The 14,719-nt window shown below is 37.4% G+C and overlaps 1 protein-coding gene across 11 annotated transcripts in view; it reads left to right on the top strand.

Annotated features, from left to right (window-relative positions):
- The window catches only part of LOC135804258 (phosphatase and actin regulator 1), a 44,763-nt gene extending 39,489 nt beyond the window's left edge, over positions 1-5,274 (top strand). For 9 of the 11 annotated variants that reach the window (XM_065318065.1, XM_065318068.1, XM_065318066.1 and 6 more), the window contains 7 exons: positions 1,523-1,708; positions 1,844-2,086; positions 2,151-2,391; positions 2,549-2,581; positions 2,740-3,095; positions 3,184-3,460; positions 3,526-5,274. In XM_065318065.1, coding sequence (XP_065174137.1) covers positions 1,523-1,708; positions 1,844-2,086; positions 2,151-2,391; positions 2,549-2,581; positions 2,740-3,095; positions 3,184-3,460; positions 3,526-3,541 — 1,352 coding nt within the window. In that variant the 3' untranslated portion in view covers positions 3,542-5,274. The remainder of the gene's footprint in view (positions 1-1,522; positions 1,709-1,843; positions 2,087-2,150; positions 2,392-2,548; positions 2,582-2,739; positions 3,096-3,183; positions 3,461-3,525) is intronic. The other 2 variants (XM_065318061.1, XM_065318062.1) reach the window with 2 other exon arrangements.
- The last annotated feature ends 9,445 nt before the right edge of the window (positions 5,275-14,719 follow it).

The following is a 14,719-nucleotide window of genomic DNA, read 5'->3' as shown; positions in this document are numbered from 1 at the left end:
TTTGAATTCAATTTAATATATACAATATGGCCTTGCAGTGCCGATAACTCCACGCACAGCGTTGTTGTTGATTGTTGACTGTTGTTATTATTGATCGAAACAAAAGTTGTTGTTGTTGATTGTTGAGTTTTATCGCATTAAGTGTTTGTTATTCGGGAAGCGTTGAAGAAAAATGAGTGGTGTTGGTTTTCTGATGAAGACGTTCACGCAAAGCGGTCGCCGTCGAAAGAAGTGCGACAAGCAACAACCGCTGCCGCCGCCACCACCACGCGCTCCAGCCAACAATGGTTGCTGTTATCATGCCGCCGCAATGGCGATTGCCTCGCAGCCGGACGTGGTGCCCTGCAGTTGGGAGCCCATTACGCCGCCGGCGGCGTTCATGTCGCAAGAGTTCATTCGTTTCGGTTCTGGTAGATTCGGTGAGCGAAAAAACACACACGAATTTTTCACATTCTCGACGAAATCCCGACGCGAAGAAGCACGTACTACCTATCCACTATTTTGGCGCCCGGCCAAAGAATGCTCTGTTTGCATTCCATTGTAATTGAAGTATTCGGGATGAGTTTGCGCAAGGATTGCATGGAATTCCAGAGTTTTAGGTCAGAAATATAAATATAATTCCGGTCAATTAACACGTTTCAGCGCTGATTTCATTCATGCCTGATGGCGATTGGCAAGCGACTGTTGATAGGTGTGCGGCTGGCAAACGTAGGACTTGTAGGAAAATAGCGAACAACATTTGGATGCGATTCAGAATTCCGAAAAAGCATCTTTGGTGACTCAAGCTCACGCTGGCGCGCACATGTTTTTCGTTGCATCCAATTTTTGTGCGTGGTGGAAATATTTCTCACCTAGTTTTTCTCGTACAGTTAGGTTACTGCGCGTCGCTTCAAAAGGCAGGCAAGGCGAAACTTATTTGCGGTGTCGTCCCGCGTGTTGGCAAACAGCAAACTTTTTGACTTGGCTGCTAATAAACAATGCTATAAAAATGTGTAATATTTTGACTTTGTAACGAGAAAACAATGCGATTTAAATAGGTTTTATCGTTATGTACGATTTTACATAATCTGCTAGTCATATTTCACCTTTTTCAAGGTGCTTTGCATCGGTAATTGTTTATTGATTATTGATTTAGTTGTTGTTTTTTTATATACAATGTTTTACAATTGATTTTTTTGCATACGTATGAGGTGAGGATAAAAATATATCGTGGAATGTTCGGTCTATAGATAAATACGCAAATGGGACGGACTTTGGAATGCGTGAAACACATTCACATTCATCAGATTGGCATTTTAATGCGCGAATATGAGGAATTTACTATTTTTTTTTCATGTAAACATCCGTTTTCTTTGAACTCGGAATGAAACTGAATGAAAATGTGACTCGCGCAAAAACTTGAAACTCATTAAACGACGCACGGGAATTTATTTTTTTATGCTTCAAGTTGTTTTTTTTTTTTAAATTGAAATTTAAATATATGTTGTGTTTATTGATTGTGTTTATTGCTTGCTTGTTGCAGAACCGAAAAAAGACAAGACTGATGGATCAGCACACAATAACGGCGCACTGTCGCCGAACGGCGAGATGCCCTCGCCGACGATGCAGCCACCTGCGTACGGTGAAACGCCCGGCAAGCCGGAGCGCCCGAATTCGCTAGGCCCCGGCAAGCTGACGCGCCGCCTCCTCTGCTATCACAGCGAACACTGTAAGTCCATGCCGCCGGCGCCCCGCCGCGTGGCGCGCGCTTTGCTCGCATCATTAATATTCCATCGCGCGGGTTTTGTTGTCGCCCGAGGTCGCGCATGATTGATCACGTAATTTACCAAGGACTCGCCGCCAGTTTCAGATGGACCACAGGGCCCGCCCGGGAGCACGCCGCCGCCGCATGAGCGCCACCCGCATCCGGTGCTGCCGCCGGTGGCGCCGTCGTTTATGCTCTCCGAGCTGCCGGAGCCGCCGATCCCCGTCTCCGAGATTGGCCCCATCCCGCCGCCGCCGATGTTCAGCTCGCCGAGTCCGGTGCCCGTCCATCGGCAGCCCAGTCCTCTGCCGCCGCAGCAGATGGGCGATTATGATTATGATGGTACGACTTAAGGTTAATCCCACTTTCAATTGATTATAAACACAATGTATGTTTATATTAATAGATCAGGACGACGATGACGACGGGATAGATCCCGAGGACGACGATTATTTGTACCGCATGCCCCAACCAGACCCCACCATAGATACCAATCGAGTGGACGAGATTCCGGCGAAGGAGCCAAAGTTCAACGCAATGCCGTTGAAATCCGCGCTGAAGAAAAAGGGCAGTGGGAGTGGACCCGGCACGCCCACACAGGAAACCCGGCATGTGACCATGAGGAATCAGGAACATGTCACATTCAAGTGAGTAGATTCACACAAATGATCTGAGCGCTTTCTAAAGAATGACAACATTATCGCACACTAAAAAGATTCGCGCACTTAACATTGAATGTTGTCTAATCATGAACTTTGTCTTTACGCACACCCCCGACATTAAAACAAAACCAATTAATCCTAGACGTGCTCAAATTCGGCCTAGGATGCGCATCTGGTAACTATGCCTTTGAATGTACTCTTTATCTTTTATATTTTGATGTTGCCCCATCTTATTAACGGTATCAGAGCTTGGTGATTATATTATACCGTAATTTAATTTGGTTCTTGATTGTTTTATTGGATGATATTTTATATAATTGTTTGTTTTTTTAGTGGCAAACCCGGGAAGTTTGGTCTGCCGTGTACGATGGAGAACAAGGAAAACACCCGACCGTATGTGATACGCGAGAGCAACGACGATGATGGTCAGGACGGTCCGATTCTCTATCGCGATGATGACCATAGTCACGATGATAACCGGCTAGCGGTGAAGATCGCCCGTAAAGAGAGTCTATCGTTGAAGCTGTCGTTACGGCCTGACAGGCAGGAGCTCATTAATCGCAACATCCTACAAATGCAGTCCGAGAACGAGCGGCAGGAGAGCAAGGAGGCAATCGGAGCGCGTCTAATTCGCCGATTGAGTATGCGGCCAACACAGGAGGAGCTGCAGGAACGTAACATTCTCAAAAGTATGTTTTTGACATGTTTCTATTTAGCGATATCAAGATGGTGGCCGGGGACGAGGAGTTTAAAATGATCGCATTGTGCTTTTGTTAGGAACTACGCCCGCCGAGGAGAAGAAGCAGAAAGAGGAGAAGAAACGATTCCTGCTGCGAAAGCTCAGCTTCCGGCCGACGGTCGAGGAGCTCAAGGACAAGAAGATCATACGCTTCAACGACTACATCGAGGTGACGCAGGCGCACGACTATGATCGACGCGCGGACAAACCGTGGACCAGGCTGACGCCGAAAGACAAAGCTGCCATAAGGAAGGAACTCAATGAATTCAAGAGCTCGGAAATGGCTGTGCACGACGAGAGTCGTCATTTAACAAGGTATACAAAACAAATTTATATGCAAAATTCTGTATGGTTCTAAATATATGTTTATTTGTTTGCAGATATCATAGGCCTTGACAATTGCAAGGCGCGCTAATAGAAGAAATACTAAGAAAACTAAATTCTGTGATGGGCATAGTTGTCATTAGTAGAACTCAATTTTCCCATAACTGCTTGTTCGTTTATTAAACTTCTGATAAGTATACCAGAGCGAAAGTAAGAGAAACAAAACGCAAATGGTTACAATACCGAATAGAACAATTGTAATACACTAAACTCACAACACAGGACTATTGGGCAAACGTAGTAATGGGGAAGAAACAAATGATTAATAAAAACACATGCATATATATTATATATATACGAATCTATAAGAAATATTCAAATTCCGAGAAGACACATGGAAAATATTCAATTGCGAGATATTATTTGACTTCATTAGCTTTTTACCTCGACGGTTACATTAAATTAGAAGACGATAAGAGGTTGAAATGTTGACCCGAACGTTGTGAAGATCTACTACCTAAAAAGCGCATAAATACTTGTAATAATTGAGTAAGTGACGAACGAGAAGAAACCTAACAAGCTGTTTTTTTGTACATACAAAATGTGATTTTCTATTACTACATATAACAAGATTTAATTAGACATATTAATGTAAGAGTAAGAAATGGCTAACTTGATAAGCGATAACTTGAGGAACGAGAAACAATGAATTTTAGATAGAACAAAAGAATGGCGGATTTGCAGCAAATGGTTATAACATTTATAGATGTGTAAAGCGTAAATAATTCAAATAATCTTTACAAATAAGATGATATGGATGGCACAGTGTGAAACGAAAGAAATTTGAGATTGAGAAGAGAGAAATTCATTCCAAACCGATTGGAAGCGCATACAGGAACAGGAGAAACATCCATTTACGGATCGTTTTACCGAGTGGTAATCATGCCTACTCGGCGTTATAACGTACTGAACGCCCTGTATATAGTTTGCAAGCAATTGCAGAGCGATGGGAACGCGAGTTTGAAGCACTTGATGATCAAATTTGTACATATGTAGCATAAATTACTTAGGTTCTCGTTCATTTTAAATAAGACAAAACTGGAAGTGATGAAAATCAAAATACTACAGTCTACACGAAGAAGACGCCCGCAGTTAGAACGTGTATTTAGAGAATACCACCCGCAATATCTGATCGTTGATATGATACGAACAAAAACGAGTTTTACTTTTTGTCTTTCTGTTTTGATATTTACTATGATTCGTTACTTTGTGCGCCATTTTGTTTTGCGGCTCACACTTGCTAAAGATGCAATTTTAACATTGCCGTACTATTTTTAATGTTTGTCCTTGGCTTAATTTATTCGAATTTACAAGACAATCTATCAACAAATTCAATCACGCGCTTGCTAGCGACGTGCGGCAATACGTTTTTTCTTCTACTTGTTCTTTGTTAGCGTAAATTTATTGCGTTTTATTCTTGCGAAATGAAACATTTACTATACAGCTACAGTATTAAGTTAGAACATTTTTTATTTGCAAGACGCAACTGTAACACGTCTACTTGTAAGTTTTTAAACGTATCGATTCATTCATTGTATTTTCCTGCATAATATTAACCAACCCAACACGTTGTTCTGGGTTGAGAGAACCGCCGATGTTCACACACACACATCTACCACACCAAAACAGAACCCACACACCGAGAGAACAAAATGGAAGCGTTGATTAAATTATTAACATTAATTAAAATGTTGAATGTATTACTTAGTTATACCTTTGACCATTAAAGTTACAATTTTACATGATTCGAGGCGATTCATTCAATAGCGTCACGTCGATGAAGCCGTTTCACATATAAGAGTGAACATTTTGTATTTGTAAGTAGATTTTTCAGCTATTTCAGCTTTTGCAGACTAGACCAAACTGCTGTGTGTAATATAGTAAATTTGTGGCGAGGGTTGCGACGAATACGGGGACGGTTCAGTGAGAGGGTGAGGATGTATTCAATATTATTACTCAAACAATTTATACTGGTGTAATAACACGAAGATGTCTTCCAAATAAACAAGACATTAGTTACAATTACATGATTTTTCTTTAATGGAAAGTCTACTTGTTTTTATATCATTCTTAGATGGCGCTAGGATGCACATTTTAACTAAAAGTTTTGGTGAAGAATGTGGCGTGATCTTGCGCGACTATGCGCTTTATCTCTTATCTCAGTGCACAACGTGCAGATGTAAACAAGCAACCTGCGCGCAGCGTTTACCTGTATTTACAAGTGAGAACGTATCGTATCAACCTTCTTATCGCACTCCACAGTGCTGTACGGTCAGTTTTCGTCGTATTTTGTTAGTTGCTTCATTCTCAATGCACGGGCACGTTTATTAAGACTTTATTACGTCCAATAGTATTTTACACTATTAACAATTTATCTTATTTTGTTTGTTAACGCAGTGCGTCGGATTTAATAAGATTGTGTGCAGTGGCATGTTCGTAAATCAAAAAAAAAAGTGTGCTTTCTGTGTCGGAAAGATGTGCTGCTGTCCGACTTCGACATCTACTTTTTATTTCTACAATTATTTTCCACTCAAATTTGGAACAAGTAAGTAACATAAATCTTTTATTTACGTTTCTAATTGCTTTACAAATATTTTTATGGTAATGCGAAGTGCAAGACTTATGCGACGTCTGACTGGGTAAACCGACTTTACACAAATTTCTTTATTATTCTTTATTATTCTTTATGATTCGATCAAGTGGATCAAGTGTTGACACAAAATGGTCTTACTCTTCTCTTTTTTTGTTTCTGCACTTGCATTTGATGTGCGGTATGCAATATGCTGGAAAGTTAATAATTTATATTTGCATGTCACTAAAATACGAGGGTAGAACATGCATATTAGAGTAGTATTCGTTTCTTTCTCTACTTGTTATCAGTATTTGTATATAAACAACTTTTTTATCCTGCGTTCAACTCTCGCTCTTGGCGCGCGCTGTTGCAGAATTCACGACATGCCTTCCAGTCGTGTTTAATAATTAAATTCAGTTCGAACTGACTGATATTTTGTTTGTAATGAATTATAACCAAAAAATTCAAAGGTATCTTAAAAAACCCCCTTAAACTTTGTCAATATTTCCGTTCGTCAGAACGTATCATGGAAATTTGGCACTATATCGTAAATTATTTAAAATATTAGAGTTTTCTTAAAATTTATATAGCGCAAAATAGTCTTTAAAATTCCTTCAATTTTAAATAGCGCCCTTTTTACGTTGCGACGTAAAGGAAGTGCCTTAAAACTGCCCTCAAACTTATACGAGTTTTGGGAATTTTCGAAACACGCGGTGAAAATTCGGCTGTATCTCGTGAACCGTTCTTGCGATTTTAATGATTCTTTCAAATTTAGATAGCGCGAGAGGTATTCTATACAGGGCCAATGAGAGGGTGGGTCAACTGGGGTAAATTCCCCGGGGCCCGGCTAATCGCTCTTAAATCGCAAACACAAAAAAATTAGCAAAAATGCACAATTTATCTCCTAATTCAAAATATCGCCATTCAAAAAGGGCAAAAAAAGAAAAATTGCACTTTTAGTCACGTTCTTGGTCCTATTATCCCACGAAATTAAATTATTTTAAGTTCTTATCTAATGCAGAATTTTTCAATCTTTCATTACTTTCAATCCGTTGGTGGAATTCACTTTTAGTTTAAAAGATACGCACTATTATCGTTCATTGACTCGAATATGTCAAGGACGGTAATTTTTTCTTGTTTATTCAGTTATATTGCAATCGCAATTGTATAGTTGAGTACCGTATGAGGGTAGCGGTAGAAGTGACTCGTGTTCAGAGCACCGTACAAGGGCAGCGGTAGAAGTGACTCGTATTCAGGGCACCGTACAAGGGCAGCGGTAGAAGTGACTTGTATTCAGAGCAGCGGTAGAAGTGACTCGTGTTCAGAACAATCAGCTTATCTTATAGAAAATTTTCCGTAGATTTAGAATTTTATATCTGTTCGTATATATATCTTTTAGTTTACGAGATATTTGCAATTGAAATAAATCGTCAAAAAATGAAAAATTGCAATTTTAAGCACTTTCAGTCGTGTTTTTAAACTTTTTACCCCATTAAATGAAATTATTTTAAATTTCCGTCTGGTAGAGAATTTTCCAATCTTCCATAATCTACTATTTTCTGGCTGCTATCCCTTTTAGTTTACAAGATATTCGCTGTCGAAAATCGTCGATAAAAACTACAATGTATCAATTAATAATAATATAATAATGATTTTAATAATATTATAATTAGATTCATTTATTTTGAATAAGTATATTCTATTGACTTCTATATTTGAAATTTTGAGTTATGTGTAAAAATTGCTATTTGTTTAGATAGGGTGGTGCATGCGTACTCTCGTGTACGTGTGATACACGGACACGGCCACTTAGGTGGGTGACACTCACTGATACATAGGCAATCGCTCACTGCCTCATATGTACGCCACACTTTTTGAAACGCTTTGTATTTTCTGGAGGTACAATAAAGAATCCTCAGGCGGCGCAACGATGCATATTTTAACTAAAAATATTCCTGCGAGTGAAAGTCAGCGTGCACAGTTGTGCAGTTGGCACTCATCAGTTCGCGCGTCGAATAATAATACTGCAAATACTCGTGTTTCCCGTAGTATTCGATATATCGCGTTATATTTTATTGAATTTAGTGTTAATTATATTTCCGCGTGAATTTGTGATCGGTTGCCGTCGGACGCCGGCCGGCCATGTGTGATTGTAAATAATATTCTAGTTAAATTCGGACTTGTGTGAACCATTTTTGTCTTCAGCAGAACTTGTCGAGGCAATGTGCTACCTGGTAAGAATACTCATTTCAAAAAACTTTGGGGTTCCGCTGGAATTTAATTCTACATTGTCTGAAATTGTGTATCTAATGTTTTGTTTCTTCTTTATTTCAGTATCTACTCACATTTGATTTGCGTTGTTCAATACACTGGTAAGTAATATTTTTACTGTTTTCCTGCAATTAGAAAATTGATATCTTAAACTTATTTTTGCGGAAATTTCTTTCAAGTACTCCGCAGAAAATTTGAAAATGGAAATTTAAACTTTTTATTGCGCATACCTCCATATGCGGGTATGTGGTTCTGAACATTTTATGATAGTAAAGTGGGTCCTAGTGTCCTAGTGACCAAATGTGAATATACTTTTCAGCAGAAAACTTATAGATGAAAATTTATAAGTTTTTTTACTGAAGTGCCATAAAATGTTGTGGAAAATCGCAATAAATAATTGGAATTGTTCATTACTTAAACATAAACCGAAATAGACTAGAAACAATACATGTTTGAATTAAATTTTACTTAAATATTCGATGTAAAATAGGCCATTCTTTGAGCATAAGAAGTCATAATTTCATGATTTTAATTTTAAAGTTTTAATAATTTTAATAATATAAATTCCGGTACTACTACTCGTATCTGTATCAGTCATACTAGCATGAAAACAAAAATAGAATTGTATTGTTTATTTCTTGATTTATCGACAAACGTGGGCATTCGGCACGTGAATTGCGTTTGTTTTGAACACAACTTTCACTTTCTTATCGCATTCGCCGCTTGGAATGCAACGCATGAGATTCTCACAGTCTAGTTTAATTTAAATCGCAGGTATTGCGCCTATTGCAATTCGTGCACAAGGTCGCGTCCCGTCGACGCGCAGCCGACTTTGCGCATCTATTGCAATTCGCGCTCAAGGTTGCGTGGTATCGACGCGCTGGCTTTGCGCATCTATTGTTTTTGCCTGCCGGGTTTATGCAGCAGGCACAGAGTCTTATAGTGAACTGTCGCATCCTTGCGTGCGCAGTTTCGGCAAGCGCTATCGATGGATTGCAGTCAGTTGCCGGTCGCTGGAGTGTGTAGACGTATTTCCCGCGACGCGTATCGTTTGATCGGTCTTCTATTTTCTAAATTTGCATTTCGAATATGTTCGGTCATCAATCGACTTAGTTGTAACATGCATCTCCAGTGTTATGTTAGTGATTAATTGTGCGTTTATGTTCATAAAAGTTTTTTTTTGCTCGGTTTTGATGTTCATTTATCAAATTACAAGCTGCGGTTTTATTGTCGGTTACTGTGTGACTTTGTCGGTCAATCGGATACATATTCCTGCCATGTTTTTTTCCGTCATTAGGAGGTCCTTTCGTGCTTGAGTAAGTAACTTTTATCTGACCTTTTCGAATGTTTGTTTTTCTCCGATGTGTGAATATAATATTATTTTATTGTATCATAGAGTATAAATTAAAGCAATATTTGCGATTTGATAGGCATTATTAAATTGCTTATAACTGGCATTTTCATGCAATATCAACTTTGTTGCATATTTGGTAAAATGTGTTTTAAATTTAAACCTGCCATTACTAGATAGTCGGTTTGATGTCATGTTTTCGCGTTAAATATTGCTTGTCGGTGGTAGTGAGTGCACACCGTGTCCGTGTGCGATCACGCGATTTCGCACAAGAGATAAGTTTGTTTACCTGCAGATATCACATCTTGCAGTTCATATTGGCATCATCTAAGCAAGTATTCTTCAATTTTCAAGTCATGAATATAACAAACAATTTTACATTAGGTGTAATAGTTTATTATAAAAATCTAAATCTATCCTATTTTATAGAGAATAGTCCGTAGATTAAGACGCTGCGATCCTAATTATCTCTTTTAGTTCACGAGATATTCGCGATTGAATAAAATGGACAAAAATGGAAATGTCACTTTTTAGCACTTTTTGTCGCGTTTATCGATCTTTTACTGTAGGAAATATAATTATTTTATATTTTTATCTGATAAAGAATTTTCCAATCTTTCATAATCAGCAATTTGCTAGTTGTTATCTCTTTTAGTTTACGGGATATTAATTATCGAAAATCGTCGATAAAAATTATCAAGCACCCCCCATTGGCAATTCAATATTCTACATTTGTGTTAGACTCGAAGATCAATCGATTATTTTATTCGTACTTTGCGACTATAGTAATTTGTTAAATGTTCGGACATGCTGGTTTTTGATCGCGTTTGTTATGTATATTACAAGTCACGTGATAGTAGATTTAATAACATTCTTCACTCGGCGTTGTGTTTGGAGTCGGTTACTAAATTAATCGGATATATAGCGCCCCCATTCAGAAAGATCCTTCAGGCTCTTTTAAGTATTGTTCTAACAGCACAGATTGTTTATTTTGTGTTGATTGTTAATTATAACATAATTCAAAAGTATGAAATATATTCCGTAACGCGAGTTATATTGAAAGTTGTGTGTATACGCACAAATACTCGTTGCGCTAGGAATTGTAGTTTTTTTAGCATAACACGTGAACGCGGTTTCATAATAAGTTCGGAATAATTTTCCCAGATGCAGAAATTAAATCTGTATCTCCGTGTATGCAAATGTATTGCAAGAAAATTCCGTAACGCGAGTTATATTGAAAGATGTGTGTATACGCTCTAATACTCGTTGCGCTAGGAATTGTAGTTTTTTAGCATAACACACGAACGCGGTGTCATAATAAGGTCGGAATAATTTTCCCAGATGAAGAGTTTAGTTCTGTCTCTCTCTGTATTGAAATTTTTTGCAAGAAAATTCCGTAACGCGAGTTATATTGAAAGTTGTGTGTATACGCACTAGTACTTGTTGCGCTAGGAATTGTAGTTTTTTTAGCATAACACGTGAACGCGGTTTCATAATAAGTTCGGAATAATTTTCCCAGATGCAGAAATTAAATCTGTATCTCCGTGTATGCAAATGTATTGCAAGAAAATTCCGTAACGCGAGTTATATTGAAAGATGTGTGTATACGCTCTAATACTCGTTGCGCTAGGAATTGTAGTTTTTTAGCATAACACACGAACGCGGTGTCATAATAAGGTCGGAATAATTTTCCCAGATGAAGAGTTTAGTTCTGTCTCTCTCTGTATTGAAATTTTTTGCAAGAAAATTCCGTAACGCGAGTTATATTGAAAGTTGTGTGTATACGCACTAGTACTTGTTGCGCTAGGAATTGTAGTTTTTTTAGCATAACACGTGAACGCGGTTTCATAATAAGTTCGGAATAATTTTCCCAGATGCAGAAATTAAATCTGTATCTCCGTGTATGCAAATGTATTGCAAGAAAATTCCGTAACGCGAGTTATATTGAAAGATGTGTGTATACGCTCTAATACTCGTTGCGCTAGGAATTGTAGTTTTTTAGCATAACACACGAACGCGGTGTCATAATAAGGTCGGAATAATTTTCCCAGATGAAGAGTTTAGTTCTGTCTCTCTCTGTATTGAAATTTTTTGCAAGAAAATTCCGTAACGCGAGTTATATTGAAAGTTGTGTGTATACGCACAAATACTCGTTGCGCTAGGAATTGTAGTTTTTTTAGCATAACACGTGAACGCGGTTTCATAATAAGTTCGGAATAATTTTCCCAGATGCAGAAATTAAATCTGTATCTCCGTGTATGCAAATGTATTGCAAGAAAATTCCGTAACGCGAGTTATATTGAAAGATGTGTGTATACGCTCTAATACTCGTTGCGCTAGGAATTGTAGTTTTTTAGCATAACACACGAACGCGGTGTCATAATAAGGTCGGAATAATTTTCCCAGATGAAGAGTTTAGTTCTGTCTCTCTCTGTATTGAAATTTTTTGCAAGAAAATTCCGTAACGCGAGTTATATTGAAAGTTGTGTGTATACGCACTAGTACTTGTTGCGCTAGGAATTGTAGTTTTTTTTATTTAACACGCGAACGCGGTGTCATAATAAGGTGGGAATAATTTCCCCCGATGCCGAATTTAATTCTGTATCTCCCTGTATTGAAATTTATTTCAAGAAAATTCCGAAACGCGAGTTATATTGAAAGTTGTGTGTATACGCACAAGTACTCGTTGCGCTTGGAATTGTAGTTTTTTTTAGCATAACACGTGAACGCGGTGTCATAATAAGTTCGGTATAATTTGCCCAGATGCAGAATTTAATTCTGTATCTCTCTGTATTGAAATTTATTGCGAGAAATATCCGTAACGCGAGTTATTGAAAGTTGTGTGTGTGTGTCGTAGTACTTGTTATGTAGATTAAGAATTAGGGGTAGACGTAACTCGTGTTCAGGGTACCGTACGGAGATAGCGGTAGAAGTGACTCGTGTTCTTTTACGAAGGTAGCGGTTGAAGTGACTCGTGATCAGGGCACCCTACGAAGATATACTTATTTTGCCTATTTTAATACTTTATTTTATAGATATATTATTAGTCGCGGTGTTGTAAACATCAATTATTTAATTAACTAAGATATACAGTAATCTTATTCGAAGACAATTACGAGTAGAAAATAATAAATTATTTATTTGTATTGGTACATTACAAATTCCTGTTTATCTATATTCTTATTGCGTCACAAAACCAATATATTCTTTTCTTATGTCGAGAAATATTGAAAGTAAAAGTAGATTTCGTATATTGTGAATTTTTACTTTGGTCTTCTCAACTACGTGTTTACCACTACGTTTGTGTATAAACAACTTTTTTGTTCGACTGACGCTACGTACGCTATCGCTTATCGCTACGTATCTGCCTTGTACCTGGTTTCGCGCAGCGCACACGGCAGTCGTTTCACCGCGTGGTCCGCGAACGCGTGTCTCTAATCGTCACGCGTTTTCAGACTTAAATTATTCAATTAATCATCGTGTGTTCTTTTCGTCATCAGCAAAATATTCGAAACGAGCATGTGTGCCTGCTTTGTTTGATGAGTTGTGGCGGTTAGACTGTTCCTAAGTGAGAAATAAGTGTCCGTTAATCTCTGCGCGAGTTTTCAGTTGATCAGAATCAGATTTATTTCTGGGTCTAAAATTTCTGCATCAATGCACTGGTACGTGTTTAATCACTTTTTTTCGCGGAAAGTTAAGACGGTTTAACTTAAATTGATTATTCCATTTGAGGGATATTATTATTTTCTAAGTTGAATACGTAATCCATGGTTTATAAAATGTATTTATTAAAATAATTTTGTGATTTTCTTGGATTTTACAATTTTGTATGCGAGTTTTACATGTTTCGCCCTGTGGGCATCATCAGAAACTCGTCAGAAACGCGTTTAATAAATACATTTTATGAGAGATATTAATTTTGCAGATTACAAAAACATGGTAGCATTTTTATCAAAATTCTTAGTCCTGGTTCCGAAAATAACATGCATAATTTAATTATTACAAACACTGTCTTAAAAAGTATCTGAGGATTATTAAAATGATAATATTCATGTGGTTGACCACGCTCACTTTGCCGTCGACCGACGGCTCGTTCCTCTTTTCGCTGAACGAAATCGAATTACACTCCTTATCATCATTAAATTAAAAAGTTTCTTGTTGATCTAATAAAATCTTATACGTTGAATAGTTTTTCGCTATAATAGTTTCCATATTGTATCTTAATATTTACAAGTAAATAGTTATTTTTATCGTATTTACATAAGCATGCCGTCTGCTGATTTGGATGTTTTCCGCCTGATGTTCTATCAATTTATGATGACCCGTCGGTTACCTTATGCAGTTGATGCTATCAACTGATAAATATATACACAATATATTAAAATGTTAGTGTTTTATTCTTGTAGTAACATTTTTACTTAACTTTTCCGATGATTTTCGGGTAAAATCTTTGAATTTATGTTAAAATATAGTTGTTCCGGTATAAATTTCTCTCGTCATGATGTGAATGTTGATCATATTTGTAGTTTTTAAAATTTTCCTTTTGTATCACCTTGTATATATGTTTTCCTAACAGTACTTTAGTAAATAGCCTTTATTTGTGAGTTTTTAGTGTTCTTTGTTTTAAACTTGGGATTTTCCTTCTGGAAACTCTGTATATTTGCTTTTCTTTGTATCCGTGAAAACTTTCCTTCGGTTGTGGTTTTAGAGATTTTTTTTTGCACTTTAAGATTTTTGGTAACACCCTGTTTAATAGTTTCCCGGAGCATCGGGTGGAAACGAGCAATATTTGTAGTGTTTAGATGTTTTCCTTTTTGATGGTTGAATTTTCTATTTGTGACACCTTGTATAATAGTTTTCCTTCACATCTATGAAAATTTTGTTTTGACTGTTATTAGAATTTAACTTCTAGCATTTTGAATTTTCTTTTTGTAACGCCCTGTATGTTTGTTTCCCAGAGTAACCGTGAAAACCAGCGATATTTGAGTGTTTAGAT

The sequence above is a fragment of the Atheta coriaria genome, unplaced genomic scaffold (genome assembly GCF_025399875.1).
Source record: "Atheta coriaria isolate IRGN ID8LTWV9N9 unplaced genomic scaffold, Caltech_Dcor_3.1 hic_scaffold_3_pilon, whole genome shotgun sequence".
NCBI lineage: Eukaryota > Metazoa > Arthropoda > Insecta > Coleoptera > Staphylinidae > Dalotia > Dalotia coriaria.
This window is presented reverse-complemented; position numbering and strand designations above follow the sequence as displayed.